Here is a 15,664-nt window from a genome sequence, read left to right as displayed (position 1 = left end):
ATGAAAATCGAAAGTTTCGATGATATAGATCTAAGAAAACTTTCTCCGAAGATGGAGATTTATTGAGAAACTCAATGAAAAAGCAAGAACAATCAAAAATTAGCAATCAAACGAAAAGATTTGGGGCTTTCCACCGGAAACCGATGGAAGCCCCGTCGGAGATGAAAAGAGGAGGCGACTAGAGAGAAGAGAGAAAAAGAAATTTCTCTGTAATTGAGTCTCCTATTCTTAAATTAATGTCACTTGATACGCAATTTGTTGCGGATACGACGAATATACCACAAGTGGAGAAAAACTCAACGAATACGCAATATATTTCCGATTTCTTATCCTTGAAAATGCGAAAAATAAACAATAAAAATAAATAAATTCCGGACTAGATGATTACACATGAACACTAAACAGAGGTACAGTGCAATCTCAAGTCTCAATCAAGTTAGGTGGAGTTTGCGAAAAAAAGAAAGATAGGCGGAGGCCCCACCGCGACACATACATACATACACGCCCATGTTCATGTATACATGTGACTAAGCTAGTAGCAATAGACTATAAGAATAGGGGATAGACGGAGAGAGAGAGATTGAGAGAGAGATTTAGGGGAGAGATTTATCTTTCTTTCTTATAAAACGCCCCTCCCTCGGTGAGCCGCCGCCCTCATCTGCTCATCTCCTTTCATTCCCAGGTACTTGATTATCTCCATTTAATTTTTTAATAAATATTCGTTAATGCATATTCATGTTTTGCTGATTCTTGTCGGGGATTTTGTTATAGATTATAATGTTTTCATTTCTCCTTCATCTTTTTGTTGTTAATGTGATTTTGTGAGCATGGGTTTTTGTAGATTTTACTTTTTATATTCTCCATTTTCGGGTTTGTATAAAGTGTATGCAAGCTTTAAACTTTATTAGAGATGTGTTTTAAATTGGTAAAGATGAAGATGAGATCTTTGCTTTCGGCGCATCTCTGGGCTTCACCTGTATATTGCATAATGGTTTCATCTGGATCTCAAGTCTCAACTCAGCTTATATTGCACTTTGTTGTTGCTAACATGCATCAATATAAGCTTTTATTTACCTGTTCTTTATTTTTTTAATATTATTCTGTCTGTATATTTTGGTAAATGTACCCACATGCATCAAGTCCATGTTCATTATCTACTGTATTCATGCCTTGTTCTTGAATTAGTTCTACCTCATGATGAGCATATGTGTGTATCTGCAGTCAATTATGCTTCCTTCTATAGTGAGATCAACCTAATCAGTTTCCTTTTATTCGGTTATTTGGAGATATTTCCTTGGATTTTCTCAAGATCTATACCATGTCTGTGGTCCTAAAAACTACACTAGAAAAATGTTCACATCAAGAACAACCCATCCAGTGGGTCTTTTTGTTATATTTATCTTTTTTGGATGTAGTATACTTGTTATATATGTGATAAGTTATAATTAGCTGAAATATGTTATTTATGTGGTTGTTTAGCACACAGGCTCCTGTTGTAATGTTGTTTTGCTTTTTTTAGTCCATGGTCATGTGAGAGAAGAGAAGGTTAGTACAAAATTTGATTTGGACAGTATTAGCATTATTAATCTTTCTTCCCACTTCTGACAAAAAAAATAAAAAATATTCTTTCTTTCTGCTGGTTGTGTAGCATGTCACATGGGAATCTTTTTTCAATATGGGATTCTTTGTACTTGGCATCTCTGCACTGCCACTCTAGTGTTCTGAGAATACCATAGGAAATACTACTTCTTCTGGCTATCTGAATTATTGCTATATTCCAGATCCCAGTTTCTGAGCTTTTTGATTATCTACAACTTTATCTTTTCCAAGTATATTAAATTCATTTTTCTCCCCTAATCTATCAAACATACATGACCAAATACCAGCCAGAAAAATGAACCATTATTCTCCTGGGTCTAGTTATTAGATGAAGTTTGATGCAGGAGGCAGGACATCCGAGTATAAACCCAAGGAGCGTTAAACAGTATTGTAGGCTTTGAAGGCTAACATTAGTGGACTGCAGGATAAGTTATTTATTTTAATGCATCAAATCATCCAGGTTACTATTCCTACATAGATGAAGTTAAGATTAGATTAAGGTCGGTGACAGAATTAGGTTCTTAAGACTTCAACTTGTATCGGAAAGATTATTCCTGTGTTGTATTGGTATTTAATTGCTTGATGGATGAGTCAGAACTGACTCAAAATAATCCTTTTTAGATAATTAAACGCATAATCGCATATTCTTGGAATAGTCTTTTCTAGAAAATTATTACATAAACAAAAGAAACAAGGACAGTAAACGGCGATATGTCCAATCCATCGTGATTAACTAATTAACTTTTCTTTGTCGTTGTTAAACATTTTTGTATATACTTGTATCCACTTGTTTCGGGTGGTTGTTGCACAAAGGAGACCAATTATCAAGATTTTTTAAAATGCCTTTACTAAGATATTTGCTGAAGTTCTCTCTGTTGAATTATTATTTAAGTTCATGAAGTGTATTATTTATTTGTCATACTTTTCTTGTTTAAACAATCGGCTTCTTATGTTGAAATTTTGGCTTTTGTGTCGTCACTTATTTCAGCCTAACACACTTGTTTATTTATGAAATTCATTTTACTAATATCAAACTCTCAAGTTTTTGTTTTTATTGAGATGACTCTGGCCCAGTCGTTGTATGAGCATGCCTGACCAGTCACACATTAGATATAAACGCTTAATTTGGATCAGTTTTCTTTTTCTTACTCTTCTGCTGGTCCTAATAGGGGAATCTTCTTCTTGAGATGCAATAGTATTTAAGCTGTTCCGCTCAGATAATAAGGTCAATACCCGGCCAAAGTCCTAATTGTGATAATCATCTGGTTAACACCGCAAACTCTGGGAATGAATTCTGGATAAAAGGTGGATAGCAGTAATTTGTCATCATTTTATTGCAGTTACTAAGATTGTTAATAACTTTTTAATATTCGTTGCCAGAAATACGTTTCGGCCATTATTTGAAATTTTAATCATACAGTGTCATAGTATAACTTCATTAAGTAGCTACATGTAAAACAGTTGCACATGGCCCGCAGAGCACATGAACTAGATTTTTAATCAACTGCTCGCGTGTCTACTTCCATTGAGTTTCACCATTTGAGCAAAGTGATTATGCTCACTTTTATGATATTCTGCAGGACATCTGAATATGGGTGCAGGTGGTCGGATGCCAGTTGATCCTAAGGTTAAAAAGTCACAAGAGGAAGTTCTTGAACGAGTTCCAGTCGCAAAACCTCCATTTACTGTTGGAGACATCAAAAAGGCCATTCCACCACATTGTTTTCAGCGATCTGTCATCCGTTCTTTCTCTTATGTTGTTTACGACCTGACTATTGCCTCCATCCTTTACTACATTGCCACCAATTACATACACCTCCTCCCCCATCCTTTCTCTTATGTGGCCTGGGCAATCTATGGTTTCGTTCAAGGCTGTTTCTTAACTGGAGTTTGGGTCATAGCCCATGAATGTGGCCATCACGCCTTCAGCAATTATCAATGGCTTGATGACACTGTTGGCCTTATCCTCCATTCATCTCTCCTTGTTCCATACTTTTCCTGGAAGTATAGTCATCGTCGCCACCACTCTAATACTGGTTCGCTTGAGAAGGATGAGGTCTTCGTTCCTAAGCACAAGGCTGAACTCAGATCTTTTGCCAAGTACCTTAATAATCCACCTGGTAGAGTCCTCACACTTCTAGTAACACTTACTCTAGGTTGGCCGTTGTACCTCTTGTTTAATGTTTCAGGAAGACATTATGAAAGGTTTGCATGCCACTATGATCCTCAGAGCCCCATTTACTCGGACCGTGAACGTGCCCAAATCCTTGTTTCTGATGCTGGCGTACTTGCTGTGACTTTTGGTTTATACCGACTGGCTGCAGCAAAAGGTCTTGCTTGGGTACTTTGTGTTTATGGAGCTCCTTTACTTGTCGTCAATGGCTTTCTTGTTCTTATAACGTTTTTGCAGCACACTCACCCTGCATTGCCACATTACAACAAAACCGAGTGGGATTGGTTAAGGGGTGCTTTGGCAACAGTTGATAGAGACTACGGAATCCTAAACAAGATCATGCATAACATTACCGACACCCACGTGGCTCACCATTTGTTCTCGACAATGCCACATTATCATGCGATGGAGGCCACAAAGGTAATCAGGCCAATACTCGGAGACTATTATAGGCTCGATGAGACTCCGGTCTTCAAGGCTATGTGGAGGGAAGCAAAGGAATGCATGTACGTCGAGCCTGATGAGAGCGGCAAGAATAAAGGTGTCTTCTGGTACAACAATAAACTTTAAATTGATTTAGAAGAAAATGCCAAGAAGGGAAAGTTTTAAGTATCAGTAGATCAATGTCTTTTCCCATATCATGGTGACTTAGCTTGTTTCTGTTGCTCTGTACTGTGAACCTCTTGATTTAAGATAATTGTTATGAATTATTGCATGAATTGTGAACTCAGTTTTTATCATTATCTTTTCTTATATTGCTTTACGATTGTATTTGATTTTTTGTTTTGGTTTTATTTTTTAGTTGATATCCAACAAGAATTTTTACATTTTACTAAGATATTCAACGAACTTCGTAAAGTTGATTTTACTAATATATTCAAGTCATCTTTGAAATGTAAAAATATTGCTCCAACATCAGATCCTTGTTTGGCATAATATCAATTGATAAGTATAGATTATTAGATCACAGAAAAATAAATACAAATCGTTACAACTTAAATTTTATTGTTTGATAAACTTGAAACTATAAATTAATAAAATATATGTATGTATAATATTTAAATAAAAAAGTAAATTATATATCAATATTTTATATCAAATTAGATTTTGCAAATAAAATATGTTCCATTATAGAATACATTCCTTATTTTTTATATACATTAAACACACTAGAGATAAATTTTATAAAAATCAAATAGAAAATAAAAATAAAATAAATTTTGTAATAAAATAAATTTTATAATATAATATATTATATTATATTCAACAATATAATTATATATTTTAAAAGTATCTCTATATCATACATATCATTGAATAAATTTATATTTCAAATATTGATGTATTGAACGGTTCGTAAGCGGGTAATAACAAACATTCGATGGAAGAAACATTAAGGCAGTGTGTGACTTGGCAAAAAAGAAGACAGCATTTGTACTCGCATTTATCTCCCGCTTCAGCTTAAACTGTAACTAACTCTGAGAAACCCCGCCATTATTCCTAACGGCTTTCTTTCAAGAAAACACAGGCAGAGGGAGAGATTCAGAGAGAGAGAGTGAGTGAGGGAGAGATTCAGAGAGAGAGACTGCTATATATATTGTTGGGGGCCATAGCCTCTGCTTATAAATACTTTGATCTCTCACTTTTCAATTCATCAGCCCCTTCTTAAATCAAGAACCCTCATTCTTGACTTCCCACCTTCTTCTCTCATTCATCTCTCTTTCATTAACATTATCCCCCATTCCTCTCTGTGATCATCTTTCAAGAATTTCTTGGAATTTAATTATCTGCTCACACTGATCATATCCATTTCTAGGCTTCTTTTCTTGCTCGTTTTCAAGAAAAATTTGGAGGGGTTTCAGACTTTTAGTGTTCTTGAAAAGGCAGTTGATGCAGGATGCCTTTCTCGTTGGGAAAAGTTGTAAAAACAGGTTGGAGATCGGTAAAGAAGCGATTGTCACGAAAGAACAGGGATTCGAGTAGAAGGACTAGGGGAAACGAGGGAAGTAGTCAATGCACGTCGAGTAGTAGGAGTAGCCATAAACGCGACGGGGATGATGATGAGGATGATGACCCTAATGCTCCTCCAGACCCTCTTATGTGGAGCAAAGATCTTGAAAAGCACTTTTATGGCGACTTCTCGTTTGCAATGGTACAAGGTAATGGGGAGATGGAGGATTTTGGTCAGGTTGAGACCGGAGCTAATGCCACTTTTGTTGGAGTTTATGATGGTCATGGTGGCACTATGGTTTCCCACTACGTTCGTGATCAACTGTTTCAAAATCTCATCAGTAAGACCCTTCTTCCCCTCTTCAAGAATTCTATGTTATTCTTGTCTAGTTTACAATTCTAGCATTGTCTTGTTCAATGCAGCAGGGGTCAATCAGATTTTACATTTATCCATGTTATCATTTATGAATCTGTTTGTTCTTGATGGACTTGTTTGTGTATGTCTGCCTTCTGTTGTTTTCTACATTTTGCTTAGTAATGTTATCTGCTCTTCTATTGCTAACTAATTTTAACTTCATCTAGCTTGATTAGTAGGGATCTTGCCTTTATTTACGGTTCTTTTTCTCATTAGGGAATTACTAATTCTCATGAGGATTTTATGAATATTAAAGGGAATGTTGCTATTTTTCTTGCTTTGTTTACTGGCTAAAAGTAATGTAAAGAAAATCAGAATTCTAACTATGCTTATGGACTATGGTTCTACTTTACTCATCTGAACTTTATATGTCACAATTCAGATTCTGTTCAGGAGAATCGGACAATGTCAGAAGCCAACCTCTACAATGCATTCGCAGCCACTGAAGAAGGATTTCTCTCTATTGTAAATGCGTCATTTGAAAATGAACCCATGATAGCAGCCGTTGGATCCTGTTGTTTGGTTGGACTTATATGGAATGAGAGACTATATGTTGCTAATCTTGGTGATTCTAGAGCTGTTAAGGGCTATCTTACGAGATCTAATAGAATTTCTGCAGAACAGTTGACAAGTGATCATAATGCTAGGAGGAAGGCGATTAGAAGAGAATTGAGGTCGAGTCACCCTGGTGATCGCAGCATCGTTATTAAGAAACAAGGGATGTGGCGCGTAAAAGGACTCATTCAGGTATTTTCTTGAACACTTTAGAATCAGCAGATTGAAGAAATATATACAACCTGATGTACTGGTATGATCCGATAGTCTAATTATGTAATTCAAGCCTTCAAGGTTCCTTTATGATAAAAACTGTCCGACAAAAATAGGAACTGTTTCATATAGATTGATCTAATCCCTGTATTCTGCAGAGGTATATAATGTCTCCCGCTAAAAATCTATGAAAAATTTCATCATCCTACGTATTTATGTATCCGTGGTCCTCGTTTTGGCTGATTGAGCACAACTTCCCTTGACCTTATTGTCTAAACAAATTTTGACCCTTTTTTGTCTAACTGCCATTTCAGGTATCTAGGGCATTTGGTGATGCGTACTTGAAGAAACCTGAATATGCACTTGATGCAAGATTTGTGCGTTTCCACCTTCGTGAACCTATTAAACAGCCAGTGCTAAGAGCGGATCCATCTGTGTACACGAGAAATTTGAGACCTTCTGACAGATTTCTGATATTTGCATCTGATGGACTTTGGGAACATGTGTCAAATCAACGTGCAGTAGAGATTGTCCACAAGAATCCCAGAGCAGTAAGTCCTGTTTTCTCATAGCATCTTCTGTTATTTGTGGTTCATCTTCTTGGTTTTTAATTTCTCTTCTGTGCTTGTGTATCAAATGCAGGGTATTGCCAGAAGACTTCTGAGAGCAGCTTTAAACGAAGCAGCTAAGAAAGGTAAGACGAGATATGATGACCTAAAGAAACTTGCAAAGGGGGTCAGGCGTAGGTATCATGATGATATCACCGTAGTTGTGATCTTTATTGATAATGAATGGCTGGAGCAGAAGGCTGATGTACCTCCGATGTCTGTACTAGGGGGCATTGACCACATGGGAGAATCAATGTTCAACATACTGGGAGGCGCTATTTTACCAAATGCTTAGAGATCTGTTAACTGAAATTACTTCACTGAGCTGAACTGTTCTACTATTCTTCTTAGGAGCACTGGCCACCATGGCCAGCGAATGTTCATTCTGGAAACTTCTGATAGTCGTGAGACTCATTTAAATCTTGTTATTTTGAAACTGTGGTATGAATATCAATATATGTCAATTCTCAGCATTATTACTTAACTGCTGGAGTCCATAGTTCCTGATATCTGATATAGTTTATGGTTGTCATTTGTATTTTCAAAGCATTACTTGTGATGTTTGCCTACTTATTCAATACATGCACACGATTACACATTTCCCTCCAATGAATTCATATCGCAATTCTTCTCTGAGGACTTTGCAGATATACTATGCAACCAACAGCATATCGCGCAAATGTAATTAAAATGTAAAAAATCAAGAGACAATGGATGGAGACCAATGAAAACATTAAAAATGAACAATCTTCTACAAAATATTATTAAAGGAAACTTTGAATCTTAGTATGATCCAGCCTCCAACATTAGATAAATAGACAGAGTTTACCAACAAAACATACAAAACTGAAAAACATAGAAACAAGATAGTGCTGTAAAAGTATTATCAAAAGCTTTCCGACATCACAAAACAGATATAGCTCCGCAACCATCACTTCTTTCAGGTCTGAGTACTTAAAAGCATTTCCTGTGAACAATTGATGGCCCAGATTCGTCGTACTCTGCCTTTGCAATCCACATCTGCAGTTCAAATTATCCCAATATTGTTATAAGAATATTGGTCTCAAGCATTGACGATGGCAACTGGAAACTAAGAAAGACAAGTTTTGATGTGCTAATATGCATAAATGCAAAGGTTGACGATCTTACCTGCTGAAATGTGCTGAGGGATGCCAAGATAGAGCCTCCAATCCACACACTGTACTTCCTCTCCGGAGGTGCCACCACCTTAATTTTCATGCTACTTGGTGCCAAAGCTGTGATTTCTTTGCTCATTCTGTCAGCAATGCCTGGGAACATGGTGGTTCCACCACTGAGAACTATGTTTCCATAAAGCTCCTTCCTAATATCCACGTCGCACTTCATGATAGAGTTGTATGCAGTTTCGTGAATTCCAGCAGCTTCCATTCCAATCATTGATGGCTGGAAGAGGACTTCTGGACAGCGGAATCGCTCAGCACCAATGGTGATGACTTGTCCATCAGGAAGTTCGTAGCTCTTCTCTACAGCAGAGCTGGTTTTTGAAGTTTCCAGCTCTTGTTCATAGTCAAGAGCAATGTAGGCCAGCTTCTCTTTCATGTCCCTCACAATTTCACGCTCTGCTGTGGTGGTGAAAGAGTAACCACGCTCTGTGAGTATCTTCATGAGAGCATCCGTGAGGTCACGCCCTGCCAGATCAAGACGCAGGATGGCATGTGGAAGGGAATATCCTTCATAAATAGGCACTGTATGGCTGACACCATCACCAGAGTCCAGCACGATACCTATTGGTTTGGAAATCAGAATTTATTAATTAGGCATAGTAGGAACATAGCAAATGCTAGACATTGTAACAAACGAGAAGAATTCTTACCAGTCGTACGGCCACTGGCATAGAGAGAAAGAACGGCTTGAATAGAAACATACATTGCAGGCGTGTTGAATGTCTCAAACATGATCTGAGTCATCTTTTCACGATTGGCCTTGGGATTGAGAGGAGCTTCTGTAAGAAGAACTGGATGCTCCTCTGGAGCCACACGGAGCTCATTGTAGAAGGTGTGATGCCAAATCTTCTCCATATCATCCCAATTGTTAACAATCCCATGCTCAATGGGGTATTTGAGAGTCAAAATACCTCTCTTGGACTGAGCCTCATCTCCAACATAGGCATCTTTCTGTCCCATACCCACCATCACACCCGTGTGTCGTGGGCGCCCCACGATGCTAGGGAACACAGCTCTCGGAGCATCATCTCCTGCAAATCCTGCCTGATAACGTCGAAAAGCAATGCATTAGCTGCCATTTCCTCTCATCACAAGATTTGTAAAAATATACTCTCATATATGGATACTAGTTAGTGTCCAAGACTTGCCTTGACCATTCCAGTTCCATTATCACATACGAGAGGTTGAATATCCTCGGCTTCTGCCATTTCCTAATCTGTGCTGCAGATAAAATCATTAATCAAGATTGATCAAAGCATAAACAGAAAACATGTAACTATAGAGAGCTTCTCTTGTTTATTTTTTGCAAACCCCTGCATGCCTAAGCTCGAAAAATCAAACATTTCTCACAGTTTCAAGAAACGAATCTCGAAACAAAAATCATTATCTCATTTTCTTATTTCCGTACAAACAAATACTAAATCCATAACATTACACATTTTAAAAATGGCGAGGCAAGAGTTTATCATCTGTTGTCACGGATTCGAAGCAATCCGAAAGAAGAAGTTGTTTGATGACAACTTACCGGAGTGAAATGTAGAGAAGGGGAATGTGAAAAATGAAGAATGAATGAGAAGAAATGTAGTCTTATAATTAAAGGATGGAAATGAGGAATGAAATTGTTGTTTCTCCGACGGACTCGGCCCTCTCACATACCGAAAGCCACTCTCTGCAGCTATAAATAAATATATGTTATTTTTACTCCTATTATTTCTCACACTTACGACCGTTTCTTATGGATCGTCTATTGCTTCTACCGTCTTCCCTTCTCCAAATGTAGTATGAATCTGTGAAGAATGTTTCAAAACCATACAACTACATAGTACAGTAATAAGCTTTTCTAGTTAAAAAAACGATTTAAAAAGTGATATTTTTTTTTCAAATTTTAAGTTTTCTTGTAACTTTTTTTGAAAAATTAAAATTTTAATAAAATTTTAAAGTGATATTATTTTTGTTTAATATATCATGAATTGTAGTTTATTCACAATATAACCTTTTAAAAAAATTGAAATTTCAGTTCTTTTAGCATTTTAGATTAGGTCTATATAGAATTTCGATGGGAGGAAAAAATAAAATTTGAGTTTACGATCTATTAGACTCCATTGGATTTTGGAATAAACTTATTACAGTTTTTGACACGCATTTTAAAATTTTTATAATATTTAATTTTCTAATTAACTTTTTAATTTTTATAATAAAAATATACACTAATTTATAAAATTATGTTTATAAAAAATTTAAAATACGTATTCAAATCTTCTTAGATTTTAATAATTAGATTGAAGATTTAATTGGTCGACTAGTGAAAGTGCACCAAAAACAAAACTATTTTCAATTTCACCTCCGTTGTTTATGTTTTGTTGCTCAGCGGACCGTAACACAATCGCAAAAGATATGAATGAGATCAAACTGAAACATATCTCAACACCCAGGCAGGATATTTGAAGAAAAGGGTCAACTAGAAATGCAGAAAGCTATACACATCTTATCATCCTCATCAACTGCCTTCATACTCCCGCGATTCAAATGTAATAACAACATCAACGGCGGCGCAGCCATCTCTTTCATCTCCTTCTCTTCCTCTTCGTCCATTACATCAACAGCAAGGTCAATTACGACGTCGTCTTTGCTTCTCCGCCCTTGTGGTCTAAAGCGTCGCCGCCGATTCAGACCGTTTCGCGCTTTCGTAACTCGCTCCGAGTCAAACCCAGAGGCCTCTTCTTCTCCTTCTACATCTGTTGCCTTCCAGTCCACTGTAAGTCTTTTTTCTCCTCTCTCGATTCAGTAATAATCGATAAAGCAATAACCTAATTTTTTTTCCGTCTTAATAAAATAATATAATAAACTTTCCGCTTTTATTCTAAAGAATTTTAACTGTAAATATATTTTTATTGACACAGAATTCCGTGTGTTGTTGAACCTGTATTGTTATTTTGTCAAAGTTATCTTCTTTTTTAGCTTTAGTTATTTTTGTGTATATGCTTTTCGATGTTCGAAGCATTGTGATAATTTCATTTTGATGGAGCAGTAGGTTCAACTAATGATTTTTAGTGGATTAGGATGTGTTAAAACGAGGTTGTTTCCTACATGCCGCCATGTCACTAAGTATTTCATGGGAATTTGGGATGTAAGATGGTGATCTAGGGTGATAGTGCTTAGTTTTAGTATGAAAATTGGCTTGGAGAAAATTAAAACAGTTGCATCTTTTGTCACTTTAAAGTGAGTGAGTAGGCCTCCAAGTCGATTCATAAATGTTGACATAATAGTTTGCGATGGTTTTAGAACAAACCGACAATTGGAATGAAATGGTTGTTTTTCAAAGCTCATACCTTAATATGAACAATTTACCTTCTTTTTTCTGCTGAACACTGTAATTTGGATTTGTTTGACAGGGAATCACTCGAAAGATCAACTTCTGTCAGTGGTGTGGTGGTTCAACAAAACACGAGATACCTGATGGAGAGGAGAAGACAAGAGCTATTTGCACACTCTGTGGAAAGATTGCCTACGAGAACCCAAAAATGGTACGCTCATTTTGTGGCAGGACCTCTTTTACCTAGTTACCAGTTTTTTCAAATCACTTTTAAAACCATTAAAGGATTAATTAAAATATAAACAGACTCTTTGCCTTGTGTCCTTAATGTGGTTCATGATGTTTTTGTGATTGGTGATTACAGGTGGTGGGTTGCCTTATTGAACACGAGAACAAGGTTTTACTTTGCAAGAGAAACATTCAACCATCTCATGGTCGTTGGTATGCATATAAATTGTATATCTCTATTACTCCCTCCATCCCAAATTAGATGGCCCCGTTGACTTTGGGCACACAGTTTAAGGTTCATTGACCGTATAGCTACATGATTTATTTTTAAAATTTTATTTTTGCAAATAAATATTTAAATATGAAATTTTTTATTTACAAAAGAAAAAATAAAAAAATATATTTCAGAAGTAGACGGTCAATGCACCTATAGTTACGTGCCCAAAGTCAACGGGGTCATCTAATTTGGGATGGAGGTAGTAAAAAGCAATCCCCCCCCCCCCCTCCTTTGTCTCCTTTTATCTTGCACAATCAATCATTTGTAAGATAAAATATGTAAATGTAACTAAAATATAGAAGTGATGTGTTTATATTCTTTCAAGCACCTTGAATTCAGATATGTTTTTAAATATGACAGGACGCTTCCAGCTGGTTACATGGAGATGGGAGAGTCTGCTACCGAAGGGGCAGTCAGGGAAACCTTTGAAGAGGCTGGTGCAGAAGTCCAAGTTCTCTCTCCATTTGCTCATTTGGACATCCCTCGTATAGGCCAAGTGAGGTGAAACAAAATTTAAATTGATTAATCACCCTTCTTCAAAGATGTTTATGTATTTATGTTTCTTCCTTCTGACAGACATATATAATTTTCTTGGCGAAATTGAAGACTCCACACTTTTCGCCTGGTCCAGAATCATCAGAGTGCCGACTTTTTGCACTTGATGACATACCATTTGATTCTTTGGCTTTTTCATCAATGGTGGTTACCTTAAATTTGGTATGAATTTTGTTAGTTATTAAGTGCATTTCCTCTCCACCTAATCTTCTTCATTTTGACAACATATATCTGGTATGTTACTCCCTTTCACTCATCAGCCAGTATCCTATTGCTGCAGTACATTGAAGACTTGAAGATTGGGAGACCCAAGTTTCACTACGGCATTATCAATAAAAGGTACTCTTTTAGTTCATTTATCTGTTTTCTATTATATACTTTATTTCTTTTCTTTGTTATCTTCTTCTGTTCATTCAGTTCATGTGAAGGGTTAATTTTAGTTATTATTAAGCATTTTAGATTGAAAATTATTATATTTCTACTCTGATAATTATGGTTTGCATCTTAAGGTATTATTAAAATGTAGTCGTTTTAGCAGGGTTCTTGTCATTAGGTTAGGAGATACTTGAAGGAAGTGTTTGGCTCCTTTTTATGACATTACCCCACTGGCACAAGCCTCACAACTAAACTGGTGTTTCATCTGCTAGCACCAAATTAATGTTGGAGAAGATATATCTGGGTTCACATTGTGGGTGAAAGATATTTTTCTGTTCTCACTAGGGGAGCACTTATATCATTTTTCGAGGTATTGGTTTACAGGTTAGGAAAGAGCTGGTATTGTACTTATATTTAAAGAAACACAAGGATCTATGATTTTTCCTTTTTTAGTGGTCGTGGGGAATGAATTTTCCCCTGCCGCTGACTTCTCATCTAAAGCTAAACAAAAGAACACGGTTGTGTTTAAGCCCACAATATCGTAAACTCTTGTAATAGATATACTACTAAAACTATTTAAGTCCTGAAAATGAGTATCTGTTGGCATTTCTCAGACCTATGAATCTGACTTGAACTGGAGATCAAAGTAGGGTTGCCCTATGACCTTAAATTGCAATTCGTAAGACTACAGCGCTACGGAAAGTTAAGTAGTTATCTAGAGTGGAGCTAATGCAGAGCAGCACGGTGTAGCTAAGGGCTGAGGTTCTAAAGTAGTTATTGAATATGGGGGTTCTTGTTCCTGCTTGAGTGCGTAGATCGGGATAAATGTTTCTAAGAGCTCTGCTGTTGCTTACTGGTCTAGCTGGCTCCGAAAATGTATCAGGCCTCAAGTGATTCGCTGAAGTGATGAGACCATAAAAAGCTCGAGGTGGTGAACAAGACATCTCCATTTTTGTTTTTGAGATGAGGCCAGTTTATTGGACTGATAGATAAGAGAACTAAGCTAGCCCCAAGCTTAGGCTCTCTACATAGGATGTAGACTACATCAGATACATGTTTCACTTTTTCTTGCAGCCTCAGCTTCTTTGCCAATTGGAGGAGTGTGAGAGCTTAGCCTGCACACTCCATGCTTTTCAGTTTCCATTATGTTTTCTGCATTAATTCGTTTTTACCGGAGTTCTTATGTGAGCAATGCCATCTTGAAAACTTTATGACCCTTTCTTTTATCGTGTCGCCTTCTAGTGAGAGAATATGATTCTGTATACTTCAAGTTGCATGTAAAGACCCTTCAGCCCACTCCCTCGGTAAATGAGCATTAAGAAAAATAAACAAAAGTTAATGGTGTTTGTTTAGTTAATAATATATTCATATAGGGGTTGTGAGACTTGGGGCACTAGTTGACATTGTCACACACTTCATTTATACACAAAGAAATTGTTGATCTTGAATTTTTATGTTTTGGGAATGTTTTGGCAGGCCTGGCACTAGCCCGTCTGCAATTCAAGCCTACACTCTTGATGGTCATATTCAGTCTTGACAAGGAGAGACCTGTAGAATCTGTGGTCAAATGAAGTGTGGAGAGTGAGAAGAACGTCTGTAAACAGTTATCAGTCCTCTGGTCCTGGTGAAACAAAAATGCTGTTTTGCTACAATTGAACTTTTCTTGGATAATAAAGAACTCATCATAATACCTAATTATACTTTTCAGTTTGATCCATTATTAGTCTGCATTGAATCTGCAGAATGCCAAGACAAAGTTAACGCAAGTTTTTATAGGCGTGTGGTCTGTGCTTTGTGCATACCCCGCGCGAGGGGGAGCCTTATGTTTTTTTTGTTTTTTTTTTTGGCTAAGCAAGGGTCGAGCAATATTTGTTGATAAATAAACTTGAAATATGTCTGATGGTCTCTGTTTAACTTTGTCATTGTCTCGTCCGAGGCAAAATGAGTGTGTGTGCAACAAAAGAAATCTTTTTAAGATAATATGTGATCATTGATCGGGTAAAAACCCTAATTTAGCACTTAGGGTTTTCAAGAAAATTGATAATCGGTCTATTAACATCACGAGCTGCGTCATTGCCCCCAAGAGCAAAGATGTAATCTGTACATCGGAATTCTGCTTCACTTTTTTGCTGTTGAATTGATGAAAAACAAAACTTAGATAAAAATTTATACCGAAACCTTTTTAGTACAACACAACGAAG

General features: G+C 36.7%; 4 protein-coding genes across 6 annotated transcripts; 3 read left to right on the top strand and 1 right to left on the bottom strand.

Moving 5' to 3' along the window:
* The first annotated feature begins 523 nt into the window (after positions 1-523).
* LOC108227781 (delta(12)-fatty-acid desaturase FAD2) lies at positions 524-4,512 on the top strand. Of its 2 annotated transcripts, XM_064079043.1 has the most exons (3): positions 575-682; positions 2,769-2,904; positions 3,180-4,512. In XM_064079043.1, exon 3 carries the CDS (start codon positions 3,191-3,193, stop codon positions 4,340-4,342), a length of 1,152 nt encoding a protein of 383 aa, XP_063935113.1. In that variant the 5' UTR covers positions 575-682; positions 2,769-2,904; positions 3,180-3,190; the 3' UTR covers positions 4,343-4,512. The 2 variants fall into 2 exon arrangements, with proteins under 2 accessions (XP_017258611.1, XP_063935113.1); XM_017403122.2 differs by lacking the exon at positions 2,769-2,904 and having other exon boundaries at positions 524-682.
* A 734-nt stretch (positions 4,513-5,246) lies between these two features.
* Positions 5,247-7,979, top strand: LOC108226925 (probable protein phosphatase 2C 25). Its single transcript, XM_017401918.2, has 4 exons — positions 5,247-6,063; positions 6,520-6,884; positions 7,220-7,456; positions 7,548-7,979. Exons 1-4 carry the CDS (start codon positions 5,670-5,672, stop codon positions 7,806-7,808), a joined length of 1,257 nt encoding a protein of 418 aa, XP_017257407.1. The 5' UTR covers positions 5,247-5,669; the 3' UTR covers positions 7,809-7,979.
* A 251-nt stretch (positions 7,980-8,230) lies between these two features.
* On the bottom strand, positions 8,231-10,363 carry LOC108225140 (actin). Of its 2 annotated transcripts, none has more exons than XM_064078975.1 (5): positions 10,241-10,363; positions 9,860-9,931; positions 9,366-9,755; positions 8,663-9,276; positions 8,231-8,533 (listed from the first exon to the last, which is right to left on the bottom strand). In XM_064078975.1, exons 2-5 carry the CDS (start codon positions 9,921-9,923, stop codon positions 8,468-8,470), a joined length of 1,134 nt encoding a protein of 377 aa, XP_063935045.1. In that variant the 5' UTR covers positions 9,924-9,931; positions 10,241-10,363; the 3' UTR covers positions 8,231-8,467. The 2 variants fall into 2 exon arrangements, with proteins under 2 accessions (XP_063935045.1, XP_063935044.1); XM_064078974.1 differs by having other exon boundaries at positions 9,860-9,936; positions 10,241-10,346.
* A 711-nt stretch (positions 10,364-11,074) lies between these two features.
* Positions 11,075-15,180, top strand: LOC108224652 (nudix hydrolase 23, chloroplastic). Its single transcript, XM_017399336.2, has 7 exons — positions 11,075-11,470; positions 12,108-12,239; positions 12,393-12,469; positions 12,894-13,029; positions 13,110-13,250; positions 13,369-13,427; positions 14,940-15,180. Exons 1-7 carry the CDS (start codon positions 11,180-11,182, stop codon positions 14,998-15,000), a joined length of 897 nt encoding a protein of 298 aa, XP_017254825.1. The 5' UTR covers positions 11,075-11,179; the 3' UTR covers positions 15,001-15,180.
* Positions 15,181-15,664: the final 484 nt, after the last annotated feature.

The sequence above is a fragment of the Daucus carota genome, chromosome 6, assembly GCF_001625215.2.
Source record: "Daucus carota subsp. sativus chromosome 6, DH1 v3.0, whole genome shotgun sequence".
In the NCBI taxonomy this organism is placed as follows: Eukaryota; Viridiplantae; Streptophyta; class Magnoliopsida; order Apiales; family Apiaceae; genus Daucus; species Daucus carota.
The sequence above is the reverse complement of the archived record's forward strand: the minus strand, read 5'-3'. Positions and strand labels throughout refer to the sequence as shown.

What these genes read in the sequence shown, in the direction of transcription:
- LOC108225140 (XM_064078975.1), bottom strand. Translation starts at nt 9,923, where the DNA reads ATGGCAGAAGCCGAGGATATTCAACCTCTCGTATGTGATAATGGAACT. An exon ending in AACTGGAATGGTCAAGGCAA is followed by an intron (nt 9,756 to 9,859) that starts GTCTTGGACACT and finishes GTTATCAGGCAG; the next exon opens with GATTTGCAGGAGATGATGCT. An exon ending in TGCCAGTGGCCGTACGACTG is followed by an intron (nt 9,277 to 9,365) that starts GTAAGAATTCTT and finishes CCAAACCAATAG; the next exon opens with GTATCGTGCTGGACTCTGGT.
- LOC108227781 (XM_017403122.2), top strand. Translation starts at nt 3,191, where the DNA reads ATGGGTGCAGGTGGTCGGATGCCAGTTGATCCTAAGGTTAAAAAGTCA.
- LOC108226925 (XM_017401918.2), top strand. Translation starts at nt 5,670, where the DNA reads ATGCCTTTCTCGTTGGGAAAAGTTGTAAAAACAGGTTGGAGATCGGTA. An exon ending in ACTGTTTCAAAATCTCATCA is followed by an intron (nt 6,064 to 6,519) that starts GTAAGACCCTTC and finishes GTCACAATTCAG; the next exon opens with ATTCTGTTCAGGAGAATCGG. An exon ending in GCGTAAAAGGACTCATTCAG is followed by an intron (nt 6,885 to 7,219) that starts GTATTTTCTTGA and finishes CTGCCATTTCAG; the next exon opens with GTATCTAGGGCATTTGGTGA.
- LOC108224652 (XM_017399336.2), top strand. Translation starts at nt 11,180, where the DNA reads ATGCAGAAAGCTATACACATCTTATCATCCTCATCAACTGCCTTCATA. An exon ending in CCTACGAGAACCCAAAAATG is followed by an intron (nt 12,240 to 12,392) that starts GTACGCTCATTT and finishes TGGTGATTACAG; the next exon opens with GTGGTGGGTTGCCTTATTGA. An exon ending in TGGTGGTTACCTTAAATTTG is followed by an intron (nt 13,251 to 13,368) that starts GTATGAATTTTG and finishes CTATTGCTGCAG; the next exon opens with TACATTGAAGACTTGAAGAT.